Here is a 24,354-nt window from a genome sequence, read left to right on the forward strand (position 1 = left end):
GAGGCTTTCTCTGCATCTCTCTTTCTTTTTCACCTGTCTCTCTCTCTATCTATCCATTTGTAAATCTCACTCTCTGTTGATCTGAAATCACTAAAATCACAAATGGTGTGGACAAAAGCTAAGGTTAGTCTAGCTTTGTCTCTTGTCACGGTTTTCCTCGGCATCTCCGTTGCTGATCTCAAAGTCGGGTTTTACTCCGATACATGCCCTCAAGCTGAGTCAATCGTTAAAAGAGTTGTCTCAGGAGCTTCTCTTTCCGACCCTAACCTCCCAGCCATACTTCTACGCCTCCATTTCCACGATTGCTTTGTTGAGGTACAAAGCAACTTTTCTTTAACTGTCTGTGCTTTCCTCTGTCGCTGCTTATCTTCAGAAGTTTTAACACACGCTTTTAGGGATGTGACGGGTCGATCCTAGTGGACAACGGAGCAATCTCTGAGAAGTTTGCATTCGGGCATGAAGGGGTTAGAGGATTTGAGATAATAGAAGCCGTCAAGGCCGAGGTTGAAGCTGCATGTCCTGGTGTTGTCTCGTGCGCAGACATTGTTGCCTTGGCTGCACGTGATGCAATATCTTTGGTAATAAAAACAGATTTAGAGAAATGAAAACCTTCCAAATCTTTCTTTAGTTTATTCTCCGTTGTGTCATTGTGTCATTGTGTCATCACACAGGCGAATGGACCGGCGTATGAGGTGCCAACTGGGCGGAGAGACGGTCGGGTTTCAAACATGTCGTTGGCTAAGGACATGCCGGATGTGAGTGACTCCATTGAGATACTTAAGGATAAGTTCATGCAGAAGGGACTCCACGCTAAAGAACTCGTCCTTCTCAGTGGTATGTATTTTCTTCTTCTGTTTTCTCTCTCATTCATGTTTGTTTGGTGGTCTCGAATTACTCGAGGTTTTTGGTACGATGTCTAAGTTTCATTTCCGAAGTCCGTGATGTGTTTAGCATGTTTCTTCCTTTCTTCGTCTTGATGTCACGTGACTAAATTACTGGATTTTTCCAAACTATATGCCACTAATTTTTTCTTCAGGAAAAGAAAGGTTTTATAAAAATTTCGAGTGATAAATTTGTGGAAGAAAGAATACTTTTACTAGTGTGCTAATTTGTAGAAAAATGGACATTTGTATGTTAGGGAAAAAGTGAATTTTGTATTTTAACAAGCTTACTTTAGATTCAATAATTATACTTTTGATTTTCTGTCATCTTACCCACTAAATCTGGCATGGTCCATACATGTTAAGATTCACACGAAACAGGCCTGCATTTCATGGTTACGTTATGGGAGCATTAAAATTTTCAACTTGCACGTGTGACGAATATAGATCTACAACATGCACGAAGTCTATCACACTCAAGATCACCGGTGGTCTCATGACTCATGCGTATTAAACCTGATCCGGTTCACTTTGATAGTTTAATTTTTTATTTGCATTTCAAGTAGAAGATTAGAATATTCTGATAGAAAAAAATGCTTCTAGCTAGCATTAAGCAATCAAAAGATCTACAACGGATAATCATATCCATTCAACACTTGTTTACTTCAGCTTCTCACACTTGATAATGATTCTCTATGTTATACTCAGCTGCTCACACTATCGGGACAACAGCCTGCTTCTTCATGACCAAACGTCTCTACAGTTTCTTACCCGGTGGGCAGCCCGACCCAACCATAAATCCAGTATTTTTACCGGAATTAACCACTCGGTGTCCACAAAACGGTGACATAAACACCCGGATACCAATGGACCGGTTCAGTGAGCGGCTATTCGACAAGCAGATTCTACATAACATAAAGGATGGTTTTGCCGTGCTTCAGACCGATGCAGGTCTCTACGAGGATGTAGTAACCCGCCGGATCGTCAATTCATATGTTGGGTTGCTAAATCCCCTCTTTGGCCCCTCTTTTGAAACAGATTTCGTCAAGGCAATAGTGAAGATGGGGAAGATTAATGTGAAGACTGGTTCTAATGGGGAGATTCGACGGGTTTGCTCGGCTTTCAATTAAGATTTGAAAGTGGTTAAGTCTTAGAAAAATTGTAATATATATAGTATGTCTACTATGGTATCTATATATTAATTTTCTTCTACGGTTAATGAGCTTAGAAACAGCTGGTTCATTTGTAAGAATATATGTTTTGATCTTCGACTCAAAAGTATGTACAAGATTGTATTAGTTAATGCATATGTATTAAAAGAGGATGAAGAATATTTTGAATGATAATACTTGTTGAACAAAAAATATAGTGTTCGTGTAAATCATTAAAATGCTATGTATAGAACGATGTTAATTAGACTTCAGGTCAATCACATGCAGCATTATTGTTTCTGATAAGTTTGGAGGAAACCTAAGTAGTATAATAGTTTCTCTCATCTTATTAACTTAGCCAATACACTTATTTATACAAATTACATAACTTGTCTAGCAAGTTCTTTACATAATAGAATAGGAAATCTAATTTATACATTAATGATATATTTCCTAATAGTTACATCTAAATATATTCGGGGCGATCTCGTAATCCCCGAGATCTCCCAATACCCTCCCGCAAGCTCATACGTGGTAACACGTATGAGATTGGACAATCATCAAATCATCTTCATGGTATTTATACCCCACCATAAGGCCATCAGTAGCGTTTATACCTCGCCACAGTCATCAATAGCGTTTATACCTCGCCACGGTCATCGATTTAATGAAGAATACTATAGTAGTTGTGTATCTTCATCTTCTTATGCCACCATGTGAACTGAACGAACCCATCTGATCCATGCTCAAAGTCCACAGCAACATCATCAAATAATCACTCCACTGGATCCGTATATACCCGTTGGAGTTGTCATCTTCGTGACTACATCGAAGTTGTAGTTGATAAATAGCCACATGAAGATCATGATAAAAGAATATTACACAAGTGAAATATGAACGAATCCATCCATGGTCCTGCTCATAATCCGCAGTAATAATAATCAAATCGAACGCAGTCCTCTTTTGTAGTATAAGACAACGTCTTTTTTTTTTTTTTTTAGCAAAACCAAAAGAAAATAAATCAAAGAAGATAACATAACTGAAACAATCAAAACTCGCCGCGAAGTAAAATAAGTAGTAGGTAAAAAGCAAGAAAAAAATAATAAAACCATAATCCATAGGATTTGGATCTATGGCTCTGATACCATGTCAAGTTTGGAGGAAACCAAAGTAGTGTAATAGTTTCTCTCATCTTATTAACTTAGCCAATAGGTTTATTTATACAAATTACATAACTTGTCTAGCAAATTCTTTACATAATAGAATAAGAAATCTAACTTATACATTAATGATATATTTCCTAATAGTTACATCCAAATATATTTGAGGTGATCTCGTAATCACCCGAGATCTCCTAATACCCTCCCGCAAGCTCATACGTGGTGACACGTATGAGATTGGACAATCATCGAATCATCTTCATGGTGTTTATACGTACCCCACCATAAGGCCATCAGAGTGTTTATACCTCGATAAGGTCATCAATAGCGTTTATACCTCGCTAAGGTCATCACTTCGGTGAAAATATTGTAGTAGTTGTGTATCTTCACCGTTTCATGCCACCAAGTGAACTGAACGAACCCATCTGATCCATGCTCAAAGTCCACAGCAGCATCATCAATTCATCGCTCCATCGGATCAGTATATACCCGTTGAAGTCATTATCAATCATCTTCGTGACTACCACCAAATTCGTAGTAGATTAATAGTCACATAAAGATTTGTAAAACTACACATATGAATATAAACGGACCATCAAAGATCCATGCTCATAATTCACGTAGTGTCATCAATCAAACGTAGGCCTCTTTTTAGTATGAGACCACGTTCTCTTTTCTTCTTCTTTTTTTTCAATTTTTTTTTTTAATAACAAAACCAAAAGAGAATAAATCAAAGAAGAAGAAAACCAAAAACCATAATTAAACTTCAAACGGAAAGCAAAGTAGCAAACGTGAAAACCCTTTTTTTTTTTTAATTTAGAAAAGAATGGCCAGACCATAACCCATAGGATATTGGATCTTTAGCTCTGATACCATGATAAGTTTGGAGGAAACCTAAGTAGTATAATAGTTTCTCTCATCTTATTAACTTAGCCAATAGACTTATTTATACAAATTACATAATTTGTCTAGCAAGTTCTTTACATAATAGAATAGAAAACCTAACTTATACATTAATGATATATTTCCTAATAGTTACATCTAAATATATTCGGGGCGATCTCGTAATCCCCGAGATCTCCCAATAGTTTCCGCTATATCCTCGACCTTAATAGTGTTGAAAAAATGAATCCATAATCTTATCGCGTGGTTTCGAACAAAAGGCAAAAAAAAGTTCTATTCATTCTAATATCTTCCCATTCCATTTTTTAGGACCAAAAAAACAAGAGGGGTCAGTAAAAGTAAGAACAAAAGAAGGAGAAGGCGAAACTGAAAGTCTCCAACAATAAAGAGAAGGGAATAAAAGGGCTTAAGTTCTTTCGACACTTCTTCTTATAACCGTAACCCACTTAAGTTCCTTACGTTGGTCCTTCCCACAAATCGTCCCTGTCGATATAGAAAACCAACAATATAAAGTTTTATTAGAATCTGTGTCCTAATCAGCAGTTCAAATTTCGAAGTTATTAACATATGTATCATTCTAATATACATACAACCATCATTTTGTGACAATAACAGAGATATATGTATACCTTCATACGGGGGCGTTGATCAGCATTAAGTTTGCGGACTTGATATCGAATTTTTTTGGAGTTAGAGAAGAGCCGATTCCTCCTTTTCTCTTTATACCTTAACACAATAGCTTCTCTCATTCCGCTATCTCCGAACAAATCTATCTCAGCCAACCTTGCCTGTCCCAAAACCCTCACACATTAGTTCATCCTTCACTATAATTCTTGATCGAACTCATGCCGTTAATATGGATTTTTTTCGTTATAGAGAAACATTGACTTTTGGTTTAAGATTTTCAAAAGTTGACATCGTTTGCAAAGATTAACGAACCAATAGAACATAACTAGGAATAAGTTAAGAAACCACTTTTAGTTCTTGTCGGATTTCAGATACTCAAGAAATTTGTAATGAATTGTTTCTAAAGATTGGTTTATTAAAACATTTTAAAAAAAAAAGTTAAGAAGACAACGCTGTTTTAAATTGCAAATCTGAGCGGCTCCGAAAGAGAGAGATTACGAGAATGAAAACAAACGTACATGGACATCGGTTCCGGCAGCGTCCGAACCAAGAACCTCATCGGAGAAAGGCGACTCCTTATCCGACCAAGCTTCTAAAACTCCATCGTAGTCGAGCTTCAAAAACGGATTCACACTTTGTCCTGTCTTTGAATCCGCCACTTTCTGCTTCTTCTTCTTCTTCTTCCTCTTCTCTTCTCCCGCCACAGTCTTGCTCTTGCTACTACTATTCACGTCAACATCAGCCGCTGCGGTGGCGGCGGTTATAGTGGTCTGGATTCTCGGCGAGATGTGCTCGAGTTCCACGGTGGGAAACCTCCACAAGCTCGCATCGTCGCATTCCCGGAGAGAGTTCCTCAATCCAAGGGAGCTAGTTCCGTGCCAAGGAAGCGTCGTCATTTCTGCTAACGGGTCGATTGTATAGTAATCTCTTCCAGCAAAACCAGATTCTCCGTCGTCGTTGGATTCAATGTTTCCCATAAAACTACCAATCCCTTCTTCAATCTCTTCATCCAGAATCGACTCAGCGTCGAAATCCTCGAAGAATCCAAACCGATTCACCTCCGAGTCGAAGTCCTTGTGCTCCAAGAAGTGAAATGGTTTGGTCTGTGTTGTGGGACTAAACAAGAAACCTCTCTCCTCGATTGACTCAAACGGTAGAAGCAAATGAGAAGCTTCGTCGTAGTCGTTGAGAAACAGAGGAAGATTCAACGGAGATTTTCTCTTGGAGGAGAAGATGTTTGGGTAAGCGGTCGAGAGAAGAGCAGCCGCTTCGTCGTAAGTCTGGTTCGGTCGTTTCCGTTGAGTCCTTGGCCTTCTTGTGGAGATTGCGAGCGGAGGAGAGTTGGACTCGGAGATTGTAGATGACGGCGAAGGAGTGTTGTTGTTTTGTGAGGATGAGGCGGTTCTTGACGGCGGAGACTTCGTCATTTCCAACTCAAAAGGTATACGCGTCGCCACTTAGACAAGAAGACATTTCTCCGCCGACGAGCAAGAGAGCTTTACAGGAAAATCAAGAAACAGAGGACTCTTAACTTATCAGCTAAATAAATCTTCAGTGTGGAGTAAACACCACAAGAATTTTTCAAAAAAAAAAAAAAACACAACAAGAAATAATCTCGAGAACTGTTGGATACTGAGAATCGTACGAACTCTGCGGTTCGTGCGTAAGAGAGAGAAGCTTTTAAGGTTTCCCTTTTTAGTAGGGCTATTATAAATTTATAACAGGAGGCTTTGGGAAGTGAAACTCGATTTGTTTGGTGTTTGGTGTGTACCTTCTCTGTAGGGGTGATGATGATGCTAAACCCTAAACCCTCTGACAAAATCTTTGTTTACTAAATTTAACAAAAAGGTCAACACTTTGTAGAGGAAAATAGAAAGATTCTATGTACTAGAAAGGAAATAAAAAAGATAGAGATGTTCATTCACCACCTAGAATAACGAAAAAAATAAAGAAAGAAAACCAATGAACATCGATTAGAGACGAGAGAGTCTATGCTTGGATTGGGAGAGTCACGAGATGTTATCAGAAAAGAGAAAAGAGAAAAGATCCGTTAGGGTTTGTCGAAGTTATATACTAATAGTAATACTAGGAGTTGTCGGAGGCTCTTGTTAATTGGTTTGTGAAAAAAAAATCATCACTTAGTCGGCTAAAAACAAAGGGTGAAAAGTGAGAGACTGAGTGAAAACGTAAGAGCAGGGGAAGAAACAACTGTCAATTGGTGACAGCTTGTCCTGTGGAAATGCTGTTAAATAGTGAGGATCTGGGTTCGAGTCTCACCAACAATCTAATTATAGAGATAGTGAGATCTTATAATAGAGGGGTTGGGGTCGGTGCGCTGCAGCGTTGTGAACCTGGGATCCATGGACAGGTGGTTTCACGGGACGGGTTGTTACAAATAATTTTTACATTTTGTGAATTTCTATAGAACATAAAATTCAAGTTAGAGTAGTTTTGCACGAATAAATCGAAATAATATTTTTAGTCAACATCATAAACTAAAACCACCCACCTGTAAAAACACTTTTGGCTCTTTATGTTAAAAAAACATACAACATGTCACCTTATCTATGTACGTGTCAAGATCTCATTGCATGTATTAGATTTCTGTAGTGACGTAGTGCTTTTCTTTTACAGTAACTAGTAAACCGTTTGACCCTCTCCCAAAAGATTTACTTACGATGAAGATAGCTAGTTGATTAGGTTCACTAATTATTATTTTTCCGTAAGTTATTTTTTCGGAGACTCTTTCTAATTCTTGTTATTTTGGTTTATATCAAAACAAAGCACCATCTGTTGTTTCTTATTTTGATTTACTGGTTCTGATATAAGTTCAGTGTCAGACATCCCTAGAAAACCAACGACTAGACTGACACCCTCAAGCACTAAAACGTGAGTTATAGTTGCCTATAGACTATAGTATTGGTCTATTGACTATAGTTTTGAGTAACTCGTATCTTTTCCAGAAAATATTGTTAATATTAACTTGAAATGAAAATGTGGAGAGAGGAAGCGATTGAACAATTTGATCTCATCCTTAGGTTAAATAGGGCTCATCAGATTTTCTTAAATTACTTCCATATATCTTGTGTGAAAGTTTGAACGGCTACTGAATAATTTAATTACATCTTCAGGCTGTCTTTTTCATATACTACCGATTATTTTCCCACCGGTCCTTTTTTACATTTAACTGTAGTTTTTTGTCTCTTGATAATGCGTATATTAACCTATAAGTTCTTTTTTTTTAAAACAACCTATAAGTTCTAAAATTCTCATTGATTTACGTCTTCAAATTAAGACCCCCTATATACATACACATATATATGTGCTTATGGTTCTGGGATGAATATGTGTAGGAGAACGATAAAAGATAGGATTTATCTAGTAGAGAAAATGTAAAGGGGTTAAACCTGTCTGCCAATTCTTCCCACTGTCTCCAAAGTCCATCCCAGTTCTCTTTTTGGAATCTTCTTACGATATTACACTTCTTTCATATGAAAACATGTGACCTCTCTTTCTCCTTTTCCCCCTTAAGCTCTCCTCCTTTTTGCCGCTTCATTAAATCATTTGCTTTTTCTTGTCTTTCTCAATGTTAAAATAAATATATTACGTACTCTTTTTTTAACACAATTATATTTACGTACAATTGGAAAAAGATATGGCTTTTGGACTGGATAACCAGTACCTAGTTATCGATTTTTTTTTGTGTAGAAGCATCATTGGGTCGATGGAATAGACGATTCGACTGTGTATCTGACTTTTCAACCGATCTTTATCTAACAACCGATTCAACTCTTTCGTGAAAGTATTGATGTTTCATGAATTATCGGTCACGTACGTCATCTAAATGTGTTTACCGATGGATAAAACATTATTGTTGGGATTTTATTCTCATTACCGAATACAAATTTACGATGCCATATTACATTTTTGAAATTAAAAAAAAACAAATAAAAAATAATAGTAATTACTAGAAAAAAATCCACTAAAACTATAAATCTTAAACACTAAAATTTAAACTAAATCTTTAGGTAAATCCTAGAGTAAATCCTATTACTACTATTTAACATTTATCCATGGATTCATGATTTATCCAAATATTTAAGATTTATCCAAAAATTTAGAATTCAATATTTTGAGTTTAGAATTTAGTGTTTACGATTTAAAATTTTAGTTGACGTTGTCAATAATGTTAAAAACTAATTGTTTTTGGTAATTACAACTATGTTTTATTTGTTTTTTCCTTTTTAATTTCAAAGACATAATCTAAAATGACTAAACTTTTATTGGACCGGTAAACTTAAAGATTCCTCATGGAGTTGAACCCAGCAATAAATCTGATATTTCATAGATATCCGAATATAATAATTGTTGACGTTATAATGAAATAATTACTTATTAGTTAAAGATTTTAAAATGTGTAAAAATATGTAAGATTAACTATATTGTGGGTCTCTCACCAAATTTATCATAATAAAAATATACAAAAACTTTAAAAAGAAGAGTTGAGAGACTCAAATTTTTGTTTGAGATACCCTTCTCTTTTTCATTATTTTAATTTTTAGATATTAAAGTTTAATAACAAGAGACTCATTTGAGTTTCTCTCCAATTCATATGGCCTAAGGTTTGTTTTTGAAAATTAACTAATAAAATTGCAGGTAACTAGAAAATTCTATGTGATATATGACTTAGTATGATGTTAAGCATGTGACCCTTGAGAGTCACTTAGGGCACTGTAGAAGATTGACCCAAATGGTTACAAGCAACAAGTGAACTATCTTCTCCTACATACGTACGTGTATAGAGGGGACCATTACTTACCGCAAATATACACACGTATATATGTATATGTATGTGTGTGTTTTGCCCTAAATTCCAAATTTTGATTGAGCATGGGGGCTCATGTGACAGCACTGCTGCTTTTTAACATTGCTTTCCACTTCTTGTGATAAACCTTTCGAGCCCTTTTTGGTAAACCACAATGAAAAATAAAAGAAATAAGACAACAAAGACCAAAAACAAAAACAGCAGGTTGTAAACTAATTATGAGACTATATTATTTTTCTTTGGAACACTTTTTTTTCCTGAAACACTCCTAATGAGATTATATAATTAAAATATAAATTAATTTTGTTACAAAAATTGTGACTGACGTTAAAAGGATCAAAATAATTGTGAATTCGGATTTCTTTTTATGATAATCGAAGTATCCGAACCGAACATAACTAATTAATTTGAGTTTGGTAAATTTCGAATCCGAGGTGGTTATAGAACCTTGTGAATTTGGATTTTAGAAAGCGGTGATGACTATATATAGCAGAGTAGTAGTTCAAAATATGTGAAAACATTTGAAATAAAAAGAAAAAACTAGAAGACTGTATATTTTCAAAAAGAAGACTAGCTAGTTTCAAAAAGAATTCACTAAAAACACAAATCCACATATATTAGTAGATGATTCGTGTTTTAGCGCTACATGATCCATAGTTCTATTTATAATTCATTATTATTTCTGATCCAAAGAAAAAGTTATGCCTAAATTAAGGTTTATTTGTTCAAAAGAAAAAATTTAGGTTTAAATTTTTTGATGCTTTGAAATAAAAGTAGAAAAGTTAAAATACCCGCACAGGGATGGAGTATCTGCTAGGGACAGCTGATATTTTGTAGGTCACGTCCCTTTCTTTCCCATTGCATATTTGCATATGACGACAAGATATATCAACTAAAATCTTCCAAAGCATACAAAACATAAGATATGCTAAGTTACGGAGAAATTTATAGTGCACTGTCATCTGAATCATTTAGTTAGGCTATATTTACCTTATCGTAATACATTATATAGTTTAACGAAAAAAATTATGATATAGTTTAGTTATGTTATTTTATACTTCTTCCATTTCATTTTAACTATCATTCTAGATTTCTACACTATTAATAAAACATTTAAGTTTTTTACTAGATAAAAATATCATTATCAATACACCTAACCAGATTTCAACCATTAGAAAAATAGCTTAGAATAAAAACTCAATAAATTTTGAATTGAAATCATAAAATGACTCTTATTTTGAAACAAAAATTTTACTATAAATGACAACTAATTCGAAACGGAAGGAGTATTAAAAACTTTCAAAAGAGTTTAGCCTACTTTGAGGACATATTATTACATGGAAAGCAAACATAACCTACGTTAAGTGAATAAAAATGGTAATTAATGTTAATGATAGACAAGTCCACGAAAAAAATTATTGGAAACTCCCCTATTCCAATAATTTCAAAAGGTTTATTAATGATTTTACATGAATAAGGTTTGAGTTTCGAATCTTGGAAACACTAATTATGATAGTCTGCACTCAAACATATAATCAAGTTCAGATAATATTTATAGTTCAAAAAAAGTTCAGATAATATTTTTACCAAAAAAAGTTCGGACAATATGCTACTCTGATTTTTTGGGTTACATAACGTAATCGATATACTCCATCTGTTTCAAAATAATATATATTCTAGAATTTCTTTTCAAAAGATAAGATTATATATATTTTAATGTAATTTTGTCAATTAATAATGAAAAACTGTGAAGTTCAAAAATATTAATTATATTTTATAAAGTTTTATTGATTTGGAAATATAGAAAATATAAAATTACAGAAAACTATGCATTTCTAACTAAATTTTAATCTATTTTACAAACATGTGAAAATTCTAGAAAATATATATTTTTTGAAACATATGGGTATAATTTATTTTCAAAATATAGTATAAAATCTATAAGTTAATACTCAATAAATAAATACTTAATAAATTCATAAATTTATTTCAAACTAAATCATTTATATTATATATAACTCGATAAAATATTTTTTATAAATTTTATGCAAATATATGGTCACATTCATATCTTAAATTAATAATTATTGTTTAACGTCTCTATGAATACAAATATAAACCATTTTATAACTTTACTGTTTTTACAAAATACTTTGTGTTGTTTATATTTATAGCACATATACATCTCAAAATATGACTACAAAAGAAAATTCCAAATAATCTAATAAAAAGTGGAGGTCAAATCTATAAAATTTAGTAAATATATAATATTATGAAGATAAGAGTTTTTTAATTTTAAAAACATGAGTCTAATTTTTTTATATATTTAAATAATTACTATAAGTTATTAAAATAGAGTAACTCTGATAATATTAACTTATAAAAATTTATTCTATATATGTAAGTAGATATTGAATATTATTTGGTACTATATAGCTCATGGGCTAAAAAGAAGCTGAACTGACTATCATTACTGGCCCACCCACCTACACACCAACACGCTCAAACGACAACGTATGTTTTAGTTCATACTTGTTTTCGAAATGATAAATTCCACTAAAATTCTTAGTATAACTGATTCATGTATTTTAGAGAAGTCAACACTCAACACAATTTCTTACTAGTAACCAATTAATGTGTTTCAGAGACTTTAGTTAAATCTATTACATTAAACTTTTCAATCCAATACACATTCATAAATCGTTTTATCTCTCCCTCGCTCGCTAATCCTTCCCTTTTATTGCCGTTTATAACATACGCCGTCGCAGACTCCGTTAAGAACGAACTTTAAACTTACCAGAGAATGAGAATCTCACACCTTCGGAAGTCAGCCCCACCGCATTGCGTAACGAAAACTCTGGCGCTGCGGAAAGATGGCCAGGTTGGCCTGGTGATTGCGTGTTTCGTGTGATCATTCCGGTGCATAGGGTCGGAGGCTCGGAGCTATTACCGAACGTCAAGGATAATTCATGAGTAAGTTGTGGCAGGAGACTCGTGCTCGCATCCAACTATCCAAGTCTTCCATTGTCCCGCTGAGACTCCTGATTGCCTCGTGACTCGTGAGTATCCTCGTTAACATAGTAATTATTTGATAATTATTAATAAAAAATACAATTAATTAAATATATATATTGATCATTTAATAATTATTTCATACTCCCTATATATCACTTTAAATGATTTTTAAGGTTTTTGTACATATATTAAAAAAATATAAACTTCTATACAATTTATCGCAGTTATATAAAATATCATTAATTGAAATTAATTTAACCAATAAAAAAGAAATTAGTATATTGTAATTAGTCACAAAGTTCAAATGATATTAAATTCTATGTAAGATAATGAGAACATCGGTTATTTTTGAAACAAAAAAAATTTCATCTAGACACCACTTGATACATTGATACATAGGGAGTATTTCATAAATTTCAAGGCCGGTATGTGTGGAAAGTAATTGGATTGTTATTTCTGTTTGGGAAAATTCCATAAAAATACTCGAACTAAATTTTGTTAAGCTTTTTAATACCCAAACTTTGTCACTACCCAGTTTAATACCCAACTAATTATTTGCTCATTTTAATACGGTTTGTTAAGTTTAATACTCAAGCTTGTTAAGTTTTGTAACTTTTCCGTTTCTATGTTTTCTCTTATGGTTGTAACTTCGTTTCCGTAATTGGAGAGAATTAAGGTTTCTTAAACATATATGTCGTAAGATTCTAGGGTTTGGATCATTGTCTAGGGAAAGTTACAAAACTTTTGGTTTCGAAACATCGTACTACGCATTGTCAAATACATCTCTTTTATATTATGTTTAGGTGATAATATCTGGAAAGGAAAAACCAGAAGCCAACATGTCCCTGGCAGTGGACGCAGTCGTCAGGGTGTTCAGGCGAGTTTCAAGGTTGCCTGATAACGATGATGACGATGTTCAAAACGCTGGAAGTGCGTTCTCTTTAGTACGTTTGTTACTCACATGGACGCGAACCAATTGCTCCAGTACCTTTATATCTCATTCCTTAATTTTTAATGGGCTCGGTTTTTCTTTTAATTTTATATGGCAAACGAAAAATCATAAAATTAACTGGAAATGTGAGTATTTTTTTATTTGATTTATAGAATTTGATAAAAGTATTTCAAAAATCAAAAAAAATCAAAAAATATTTTTCTATATTTTTGCGAAAATCATCAAAATATGACTAAAACGATTTTAAAAACTTTTTTCCAAATTTGAAAGGTATAGAATTTAAATATTTGCCTATGGGTTCACTAATCTATAGAGGGTTAGAGTTTAGTTTTGATGAGAGGGAAGGATTTAATTTGATAATTTGGGTTTTGATCAAAAATAGAATTATGAGAAAAGGACATAAAAAAATAACGAATCCCATAAAAGATTGACTCTAAAAAAATAGGGGCAGTCAAGCTCATGGTCCCATGGACGCAGGCGATCACTTTGGTTGGAAAGCAAGGATCTGTAATCAAATCAATAGTAGAGAACTCTGGTGCATCAGTTCGCATTTTATCACAAGGTAATTATCATCATACGCATTTTCAATTATACGGGTCTCTTTTGTTGGTATTTGAAGTTAGTTGCTGAAGAATGTGTCCTGGTTAGGGCTGGGCAAATAAACCGAACTTGAAAATCCGAACTGAATCCGAGCCGATAAAAATGAATCCGAACCGATCCGAATCCGACATAAATACCGAATGGATCTTGTTTTTTGGTATTTCGAGTTATGGATATTATCCGAACCGAACCCGAATCTAAATGGATATCCGATAGAACCCGAAACATCCAAAACCCCATAAAGATTTTATACCAAACATGATCTCAATTCTTAATATGTATTTAAAATGTATTAAGATATATTGAACATATAAAATACTTATCTATTACATAAAAGTTGGTGGTTCTATTACATGAAGGTTAATAGTTAGAGTTAGCTGTTGAATTTTGAAATATTTAGATTTAGATTTTGTTTTCATTAAACAATGTTTCTCATTTCATAAGGTCGTGGTTTTCGTTTTATGATTTCATTTATTTGTTTTTTATCAATAAATATATTTTCTTTTCTTTTTGAATGATCAATGGTTGATGTGTTTTTCTTATTTTTAAATCGATTTTACTTATGCTTTAGTTACAAAAAGTATAAATTAGGTATTTGAAACCAAAACAAACCAATTTTACTTATCAGATATTTTAAACCAAAACAAACCAATTTTACTTATAAATTGGTTTGTTTTGGTTACAAAGTAGGTACAAATCAGATATTTTAAAATTGAAGAACTGATTGGGACCCGAATCCGAAAGTACATTGGGTTGTACCGGTTCTTTGAAGATTTACTAACTCCGACCCGAACCCGACATAACCCGAACCGGTCCCCAACCGAACTTTCAAATAATCCGAATGGAGCTGATTTTGATAAATCCGAAAAACCGAAATCCGATCGGATAAAACCGAAACCCGATTGAGACCCCGAATGTCCATACCTAGTCCTGGTATTGTAAGCTCTTGTAAACCGGTTTATATTAGTGGTTAAAATAAAGTTGATTAAACCGGGTTGTGGTTTGATTGACTGTTAGTGTGTGATAGCACGTGCTGTGGTTGTTGTAAAACGGCGTAGTATAAGCTGTTACAGCTCACCTATCTTTCGGTGATATCGAGAGAGCAAGATAGAGTGACACCACAGAGAGAAAGAGAAGAAGATCGAGTGTTGATCCGAGCTGAGATAGTGAAGTTGCTGGAGTACTAGCCCCAGTGAGATATAGCGGCTCTTCCATTTTGGGAGAGTGCGGTGAACACCGGATAACCAAATAACTCTTGTGTGTTCTTTACTGCTTTACAAGTTCGATCAATCATCTAGATCTAGGTCCAAATCGGAGTAAACAATCGCACAGTTTCTTTATACTTCATGTGAGATTATATTAGATAATGATATATGCATTTTTTTGTATTGCTGCTAGAGGAAACGCCGTGTTATGCTGCAAAAGATGAGATGATAGTTGTTTTGAAAGGGGAAGCTTTAAAGATTGTAAAACGTTGAAGCGGTTGTTGGGCACCTATGGAAATTTATAGCTGACCATTCTGTGATCCCTCTCTTTGAGAAAGAAGTAAGCTTTATCGTCTGAAACAATCCTAGTTCCTTGCTTGTCAGTTGTCACGTCTCTCATTTTTTTTGCTATGAATGATCTTATTCTTTTTCTTTTGTTTCGTTTTATCTTTAGTATCTAGCTAGAGTCTCTCAAATTCGTCAAGAAGAGGAAGCATTATCTGACTATGCTGAACCGTCAAATGTAACCGATTCTGATTCCTTGCTCTTGGCTGGGAGAGAAGCTCGCGTTCTGGAGCGCAAGAATTGGATGGAGTCACGTGTTCAGCCTCGGGAGTTATTTAATATATTTACGAGATTTTGATCCGTGTAATTGTGCGGATATTCATTTTGTTTTTATATATGTTGAAATTTTGTTTTTATATCTTAGTGATATAGTTATAAACATTAACTATATTTTCAAATGAATATATATCATTTTCAATTTAATAATGTTATGGTTTACATGTTTATCATCTAAAAACCAAAATTTTACCATCATTTATATTTGTAACCTTTTATTATATATTTATTTATTTAGATTTGCGTTTGAATATTATATAAACAAAAATATATTTAATTCAACAAATATATCAATTATTTTGTATTTTAACTCATATGTTATTGAATACTTACATGTTAATAACCTCTTTCAGTATATAGGTGATAAGAATAAATAATTATAAATTTTAGTAACATATTTATATTTTAATGCAATGATTTCATATTCATATACATATACATTAATATTTAAATACTTAGTATTAGTTATTTATAAATATTAAAATAAACTATTGAATATTAAAGAAATAATATTGATAGATGTTCTTAGTATGTTTCTAGACATGAATTATGACACAAATCACGTTTATAAGAGAACAACTGGGTTTGTGCAAAATATGAAGTGTGTTTGTATATGGTCATAGATTTTTTTTTGTGTAATAGTCATAGAAATTTAAATAATGATCTTAGATTATTTTGTATAGACCAAAACATAATACACGGTTTTGGTGTATATGAATAAACACAATACATCTACTAATGGTTGTTTATAATAGAGTTTAAGATAATAATAACATTAATGATACAATTAAATGTAATGAATTTCTAGTAGATGGTCCATTTTAAAATATCACATATTAAAAGAGTCATGACTTTTCTTTTAATATAATACTAGAGTTTGATCCGCCCTTTCAAAGGGCGGATAAGATTTTTTTTTTTGTCATCATCCTATGTATTGATCTTTTTCGTTTGTTAAATGTTTGAGATTGGTTTAGTCAACAAATTTATTAATCCGTCTTTTTATTCATCAATATGTTTAAATATAATGTTTAGTTTTTTGGTTTTGGTTTTAGGTTGTTTTTCTTTTTGGATTTCGGTTTCAGTTTGATTATAGTTTTTTTCTTTTTTGGTTCAAGAGATATATAAACCGTTCAGTTATTTATGAAAATAACTTAATATAATCATACTTGTGTTTACCCGACCCGGATCTATGGGCTTAGTTTTTTTTCCAAAAATTTATTTACTGAAAATTAGAAATTTCATACATGTATTTTATTAAAAATTGTTTTTATGGATACATAAATTAAAATTAATAAATATAACTTTTTTAAAATAAGATAATTCATTTATAAAACCCGTCATTATTAATTTTACTTATATTTAAAACTGTAAATTATAGTAAAAAATATTTGTAGTTTTTATATTGGTCAAAATTTATTTTATTATTATATAAATAAAATATACTTCATTCAACCCGTATCATACTATATCGAATTATTTTTAATACTCAAATTTAAATATGAAATTATTTCTTATTTTATATATCTTACTTTAATATTTTATTTTAATACGTTGAAGTATGTGGTAAAATTCATAAATGTATGTTATTCTTTAATTTTATGATTTATAAAATATTTAATAAATTAATTAAGTTACTTTATATTTATTAGTTGATGTATTAATTTAATTATGAATATAAACATTATGGGAATATTAGTTTTTATTCTATAATGAAAGAATTAATATTTGTTAATAATTTATTTAATATTAATTACGAATTTTATTATTGAAAAATAAATATTAAAAATAATTTATGTTTACATCTTAAATAAAAAGAAATTAAAATATATTTTTATAATAAAAACTTAGAAAAGGATACTTGACAATATCTTTTTAGATATCTTATTTTGAAAATATTAGTAAGTTAGTTGTAAGAGAAAAAATAGGAAGTTAAATTAATTCTATTTTACAAATCTTGAAATATTAATAGATATTTGTTAGATTAGAAAAACATTATATGATAATAATAACTAATGAAATTATTTTAGTTGGGCTGTTATGATTTTTTTTGATAGTCCAAAACATAGTCGATAAAAAGTTCTCATGTTTTAATAGTATTGATATATAGATGTTGATGTTAAAATATACTTTAAGATCATATAATATACATATAATTACAGAGAAAATGATTTGATATCCATTTAAAATAAATATCAATTTTTTCATGTATTAATAAAAGTTAAATCCAAATTTTAAAAATAATAGCTAAATCAATGTTTATTTATTTTTAAAATGTTACTTCCAAATCTATTAATAATTTAATATATTAAAAATAAAAAATCAGTTAATCGAAAACTACATTTTTAAATACAAAAACTTTAAAATGAAGAAAATAATTTTTTCTTGTAAATCTAAATATCTGAACCCAACCTGAAATAATCGAACATGAACTAAAAGTATCTGAACACGATCCAAAGTATAGAAATCTCGAATAAATTATATATATCTATACCAAAATACCTGAAAATCCGAAATATTCGATCCGAATCCGAACGCCCACTCCTATATAGAGAATAAGGAGATGTTGTGGGTTTTTTTTACACAAAGAAAATGTTGCATTCTTTCTATGTACTTATATATACCGTTAAAAATGTAAAACTGCATACTTAATAAAAATGTATATTAAATTTTATCTATAAATGCATTATTTTCGTAATAAATTATTCTTCGTGATGTAACCAATAACCTTTTAAGAAATATAATTACGTTTTTTATTTTACGGTTTATCACTAAATAATATATAAAATTGTAAAAAAACAAATTTTTTGAAACAATTTTTTTCTAAAACATGAATCTTTTTAAAACAAAATGTATATGAACGATATGATTTATTATCGTTTATCAAACAGGATTAAGAAAGTATAATATAGATTAAGAAAGTATAATATAGTCCCCCTAAAATTACCCAATCTACTTTATCTTCCTGACCTCATCATCTCTAAAGCCTGAGTAAATTTTCTGACAATATTTCATTCAAATGATTATGGATGTCTAACTTGATCAAAGTAAACAATATTTTTTATTTATTATAAATGTTTCTCGTTTTAGTTACTTTCAACTTTTAATTAGTATTCTAAGCAAACTCATCTATATGACTATTCTTTTTTTTTTTTGCTCCAAGATTCTTTCTTAGCAGAAAGACTGGACATGTGCAAGCGTGAGAACTAAAGTAGATAATGATGAGTAAAGCAGTGGTTGATGACATGGGAATGCAGGTTAAAGGATGAAATAACAACAAAAGAAGGTTATTTTCCATGGAACCAATATATACTACTATTAATTTATTCAGGGAGTTACTTCTCATATTTTAAAGTGTTTTAATAAACTTCACCGAAAGGTAAGGAGGAAATATACTTTGCACGTTGAGAAGTATACCATAATTAGTATTAATCTGTAAATATTCTTATCCATGATCTAATTGTGTTCAATCAACAACGTTAAAATGTCCAAAGCTTTTGTCGCCGGGATTATAATAGCAATATTCTTCTACTACTAGCGGTCTAGCGTAGAAGAGTAACTACCAATCTCATCATATGAACCTTTCTAGCAAGGCTGACTTCCACAGGTTTTGTTTCATTTCATTAAACTTTCTCTATTCCTGAGCTAGTCCTACTCTCATAAAAAGCAACTTGAATCCAACGCTACCATACGACCAGAACCGTCTTTTCCTTTTTCTTTTACCGACTTGAATCCAACGCTACCATACGACCAGAACCGTTTTTTTCCTTTTTCCTTTTACTGACTTGAATCCAACGCTAGTTGCATTGCACCAATAAATCTCGTAGTGATCAATCCTTTTTATTATTTCTTTATACAACTTGACAAACCAAGACTAAGTAAAGAAACCAGATGGAGCACGCGCTTATCAAAGAGACCGACCGAGCGTATTTATACCAAAATAAAAAAATATATTATTAAAACATTAAAAAAAATTAAGTGTAATGCTACTTTAGATTAACTTTATTTTTTTAAAAAATATATTTTATTTTGATAGTGTTTTAAACAAAATACAAATATCTAAATCTCATAACACTAAATAATTATGTAGGTATTTTATTTTGAAAGAAACCGATTTAAACCAGTTAAACTTTTGAATGTACTGTAAAAGAAAAAAAACTTTGGAATGTAAAGAATCATTTTCTTATCAAAAGCTCTGGTACGTAATTTTTCATAGGTTTTTTTAACTGAACTGTAAATTAGAAAAATGATAAAATGTTTTACAAGCAAAGCTTAAACTCTGGGCCTCCGGCAAAAAAAAAAAGAAGAAAAAACAGAGAGAAACAACAAAAGATTACAACTCAAAGATTTTCACCTAACTATCGCAGCCACTTAACCATTGAAGAGTTTAGATGTTTCTTAGCAGTTAATGTGTTTCTAACTTCCCTGTCAATGGACCTGAACACTGCAGCAGGGGGTAAAGAGACCTGATTAATTACGAATGACATTGTTTCTCTGTTTCCAAATGTGGAAGATTGTGGCCTGGACTGCAATTACTCGCAAAGTATTAGGTTGTGGGGAAATTATCGCTTTGCTTAATGTTTGGTGTTGTAACTGCAAATGTGTATTTATTATTTAAGCCCTATTGATGTATAACTATTTAATCTGTGAAAAATCATATGTTAAAACAAAAATTCTTTAAAAATATCTATTCTATTAATTTAAAAGCATGATCTATTAACATAGATTTAGTCCACTTACTAAAAAAATTAAACTATATATTTTCTAACTATAAACCAAACAATCTAACCGTACCTAAACTATTTTTGTTTTTTATGACTTATATGAATGGGTAGGGCTCATTTCTTTAAACTTCTTTTCACATGAAACTTAATTATCAGACCACAATAAAAAAACTGTACATAATAAGATCATGTCCATCAATGAATCCCTAGTTGGGGTTCACAATTTTAGTTTTTTATTATTATTCTTTTTTCATTTGATTTTTTTTTTAAATTGGTTGGGATCCGCTACACAGTTATGAAACGGGTTCATGTGGAAGAGGTGGAGCAAAACAAGTCCATTGATGTAGTATGTTATAATAGTTATTTTACTTGAGACACGTGTGAACCTCTTTCATGAGGGTTCAATGCTCATGTCCTAATATAGTTTTTCGGAAACTAATGGTCGCAACAAAACAACATTGTTTTTTGAGCAAAAACAAGTAAACATATAATTACATATTTTATCAACTTATTTTCTTTATATTCACTAGATAGGTTTTAAGAATTATAATCTAGAACTTGAACCGATAGGAATTTATAAATTTTTCAGACATTTTATAAATATTATGTTCGATTTTCAGTGCGAGTTAGATTTGATATTTGGTTTTCGGATATAATATTTTAAAAACTATTCGAATATATATACCATGTTTAATAGAGTATGAGATTTTGATTTTTGGGTCGATTTCGAATTGAGTTTTTTAGGTAAAAATATTTTTGACTAATTATGCTAAATAACTACTAAAAGATATAATATGTTGTAAAACTTAAGAATAAAATTTAAAATGCTGAAATGCATATTGCACAAGAGTATAGTAACGCAATTTGACATCTTTAATGCAATTATAAAAGTATATATTAAATTAATATTAAACATAAATATGATTACAAAAGACACAAATATAAAAGTTTAAATTTTTCAAAAAAAAATTAAGACAAGAAATATACCGGACCTTTGAATCATCCTAGAATCTAGCACTGGTTTTAAATCTTCTCACAGATACGGGAGAGTGGGACCGACATGTTCATAACTTTTTCAAAAAAAGTGAAACCTTGCGACGACGATTTGAAGATGCATCCTAACACCGCGTATATCCCTCCCGGCCCTATATATAGGAGGACTCAACAACCTCCGTTACACACACTCTCTGTAATCAACATTCTCCGATCCGATGAAATCACCTGAGCATGATTTGGAAGCCGGCGGCGGCGGCGATGTTACTAAGTCCCGGAACCACTGGAGAGTAAATGCCTTTCGCTTTACGAATTTAGTTTCGGCTTTCGTTCTACAGTTCACACACGCACCTCATGCTGCTTTTTTTTTGTTGTTGTTGCAGGGTATTGTGCTTGCGGTTGATGCTTCATTACGTTTTAAGTCTGATATGAGTTTCGAAAAGGAAATTGAGCTCGGATCTCATGATCAAGCTACTGCAACGGTCTGAAAATGAATTTGTTTATGATTTCATTCAAGCTCCCAAGTAGAAGTTTTGTGTTGTTGGTTTATATATATATCTATATGTTGGTGTTGCCTTTTTTTTTTTTGTAGGCTGATGCTGCACTATCTCAGTCAGAGGAACCAATACAAGGTATATTCTTATTCATCCCATATTTGGTTTGATTGAAACATCATTAAAGCTAAAGCAGTGGTAGAACTATTACCTTTTATAGAGTTTTTGACAATACCTCTTTGGGGTTCTGACGCGTTTACACTATTTTAACTGTTTAAATTGAACTCCCAGCTTCGTATCCGGATGAATTTGGTATCAAATTGGATGAACTTGTTTCTATATCCCGAGATGGTGGTCTAAGTGTTCTAAAGCGATTTGATGGGGTACCTTAACCATACACTGTTTCTACCAATTACATGTTCTACTTAATTGTTTACTTATTGGCTCTGTTTCATGATACACAGGTTATCGGGTTATCACCTCTGTTGCACACCGATCTTGACAAGGGTATCTGTGGTAGTCCTGAAGACATACTGAGACGTACCAAGAAATTTGGATCTAACACTTATCCTTTGAAGAAACAAGGCAACTTTTGGGTATGGTGGTGACTTGGCAATATTTGTTTTCTGTGACAAAAAAAAAAGAAGTAATAAAAGCTTTTGTTCTGATTGTAGATGTTTCTCGGGGAAGCAAGCCGAGGTTTTACTTTGATCGTGTTGGTTTTTGCTGCAATGGCTTCTCTGCTGCTGAAAATAAAAACTAAGGTGGGTGGTTGCTGGCTATGCTTATATCGACTCTATTTGGCTTACTCTATACTTTTAGCTTCTTTGAAACCTAAAGCTTATTGCATTTCTATTCACATCCCTTGTAGACTATCAATCATGGATGGTATGAGGAAGCTGGCATCATTGTTGCAGTTATCCTTGTCATCTTTGTGACAGGTATCCTGCTATCTTCGATGCTTCATTACACCTTGGCAACTTTTCCTTTTACCTGTAGAAATTACATTAAAGAATAAATCAGTCACATCTAGCTCGGTTTTATGTGATTGTGTAGACTATAGCGAATAGAATTGGTCTGTTGTTTACTTTTTGACTTTTGGCCCTTTCTGCAGCGATCAGTAATTACAACCAGTCTCTTCAGTTTGAAAAGTTGAATGATGAGAAGAGAAAAATGCTTATCGAGGTTTTTGCTGCTCATACCATTAAGATTTCCATGACCACATGATATGTTACCCGTCACTAGACTTTGCTGAATATCAATGGAAACAGGTTACTCGAAATGGAAGACGGGTCGAAGTTCCGATCTATGATATAGTTGTTGGCGATATTATACCTCTTAAAAGTGGTGACCAGGAAAAGATCCAATCCTTTTATCATTGTTTGGTGGTTTCAATAAACTGGAGTTTCATCATTAAACTGAAGTACGATATAATATGCTGCAGGTGCCTGCAGATGGTGTCTTAGTTTCTGGGTATTCACTTCAGATAGGCGAATATGAAACCATGGGAACTAACAGAACGGTAAGCTTGTGCTTTTTTACCAAGCAGTAAAGCATTATTATGTCATTTACTATTTTAATATCTCTTTCGCATAAATAGGTTCACAAAGATACAGATACAGATCCAATTCTACTATCCGGATCTAAAGTGGAAGATGGGATCGGTACAATGCTGGTACGATTTAGCTTCGCATTCTCTTTTAATGTGTTATCTATTCAGTAGTTTGCCCCTTGTATCACCTTAAAACATATGGTCTTCCAGAAAGTAGTTCTAAATGATATCTTTATATATAAAAGAAACTTTCTATCTCTCCCGCTATGTCCACGTCAGATTCCACGTTGGAAATACCCACTTTAAGAGCGTGACACGCGTCCGTGTAAATGAAACTCCGCGTATTGGTGTATTGGGCTCTGGCTCGAGATTGTATTTGAGGCCCGTGTTACTCTCCGGTCCAGCGAAACCCTAATCATTGTAGACTTGGTCATTCGTCGTCTTCGCTCACTTCGATCGCGACGAGACGATACAATTTCCGTAACAGTATGCGTTGTGATTCTTTGTTTCCTCTTCTCCAATCGTAAATTTTATTCCATTCTTCCTTCTTCCTTATTTTAAGATTTCTTTTGTTTTCTCAAACTCGCGACCCTTCGCTTCCTTTCTACCAACTCTCTCATCTTCCGCCATCGTCGATTTTCATCATCAAAGGAG

General features: G+C 32.3%; 4 protein-coding genes across 4 annotated transcripts in view; 3 read left to right on the forward strand and 1 right to left on the reverse strand.

The window, feature by feature from the left end:
* The first annotated feature begins 67 nt into the window (after positions 1-67).
* Positions 68-2,195, forward strand: LOC108842189 (peroxidase 43). Its single transcript, XM_018615027.2, has 4 exons — positions 68-315; positions 396-578; positions 672-834; positions 1,590-2,195. Exons 1-4 carry the CDS (start codon positions 103-105, stop codon positions 2,009-2,011), a joined length of 981 nt encoding a protein of 326 aa, XP_018470529.1. The 5' UTR covers positions 68-102; the 3' UTR covers positions 2,012-2,195.
* A 2,156-nt stretch (positions 2,196-4,351) lies between these two features.
* LOC108842188 (protein CHLOROPLAST IMPORT APPARATUS 2) lies at positions 4,352-6,855 on the reverse strand. Its single transcript, XM_018615026.2, is given in 4 exon segments — positions 4,352-4,578; positions 4,725-4,883; positions 5,241-6,164; positions 6,166-6,855. Coding segments are annotated over 4 exon segments (1,167 nt in total). The 5' UTR covers positions 6,196-6,855; the 3' UTR covers positions 4,352-4,524.
* A 5,235-nt stretch (positions 6,856-12,090) lies between these two features.
* LOC108839499 (RNA-binding KH domain-containing protein PEPPER) lies at positions 12,091-16,104 on the forward strand. The gene is given in 10 exon segments (XM_057004342.1): positions 12,091-12,115; positions 12,193-12,327; positions 12,330-12,478; positions 12,481-12,549; positions 12,552-12,599; positions 13,366-13,510; positions 13,960-14,076; positions 15,513-15,585; positions 15,587-15,659; positions 15,774-16,104. Coding segments are annotated over 10 exon segments (1,023 nt in total). The 3' UTR covers positions 15,963-16,104.
* Positions 16,105-21,687: 5,583 nt separating this feature from the next.
* LOC108829009 (calcium-transporting ATPase 8, plasma membrane-type) overlaps positions 21,688-24,354 on the forward strand; it is a 38,950-nt gene continuing 36,283 nt past the window's right edge. Inside the window, exons 1-11 of the mRNA XM_057003234.1 lie at positions 21,688-21,944; positions 22,038-22,136; positions 22,247-22,286; positions 22,440-22,531; positions 22,613-22,744; positions 22,823-22,912; positions 23,020-23,089; positions 23,263-23,333; positions 23,420-23,500; positions 23,590-23,670; positions 23,749-23,823. Of these exons, the coding sequence (XP_056859214.1) occupies positions 21,873-21,944; positions 22,038-22,136; positions 22,247-22,286; positions 22,440-22,531; positions 22,613-22,744; positions 22,823-22,912; positions 23,020-23,089; positions 23,263-23,333; positions 23,420-23,500; positions 23,590-23,670; positions 23,749-23,823 (903 nt within the window). The 5' untranslated portion in view covers positions 21,688-21,872. The remainder of the gene's footprint in view (positions 21,945-22,037; positions 22,137-22,246; positions 22,287-22,439; positions 22,532-22,612; positions 22,745-22,822; positions 22,913-23,019; positions 23,090-23,262; positions 23,334-23,419; positions 23,501-23,589; positions 23,671-23,748; positions 23,824-24,354) is intronic.

The sequence above is a fragment of the Raphanus sativus genome, chromosome 2 (assembly GCF_000801105.2).
Source record: "Raphanus sativus cultivar WK10039 chromosome 2, ASM80110v3, whole genome shotgun sequence".
Classification (NCBI taxonomy): Eukaryota; Viridiplantae; Streptophyta; class Magnoliopsida; order Brassicales; family Brassicaceae; genus Raphanus; species Raphanus sativus.

Coding starts and splice junctions, on each gene's coding strand:
- LOC108842189 (XM_018615027.2), top strand. CDS start 103: ATGGTGTGGACAAAAGCTAAGGTTAGTCTAGCTTTGTCTCTTGTCACG. Junction 316..395: donor TCCACGATTGCTTTGTTGAG/GTACAAAGCAAC, acceptor ACACGCTTTTAG/GGATGTGACGGGTCGATCCT. Junction 579..671: donor CACGTGATGCAATATCTTTG/GTAATAAAAACA, acceptor GTCATCACACAG/GCGAATGGACCGGCGTATGA.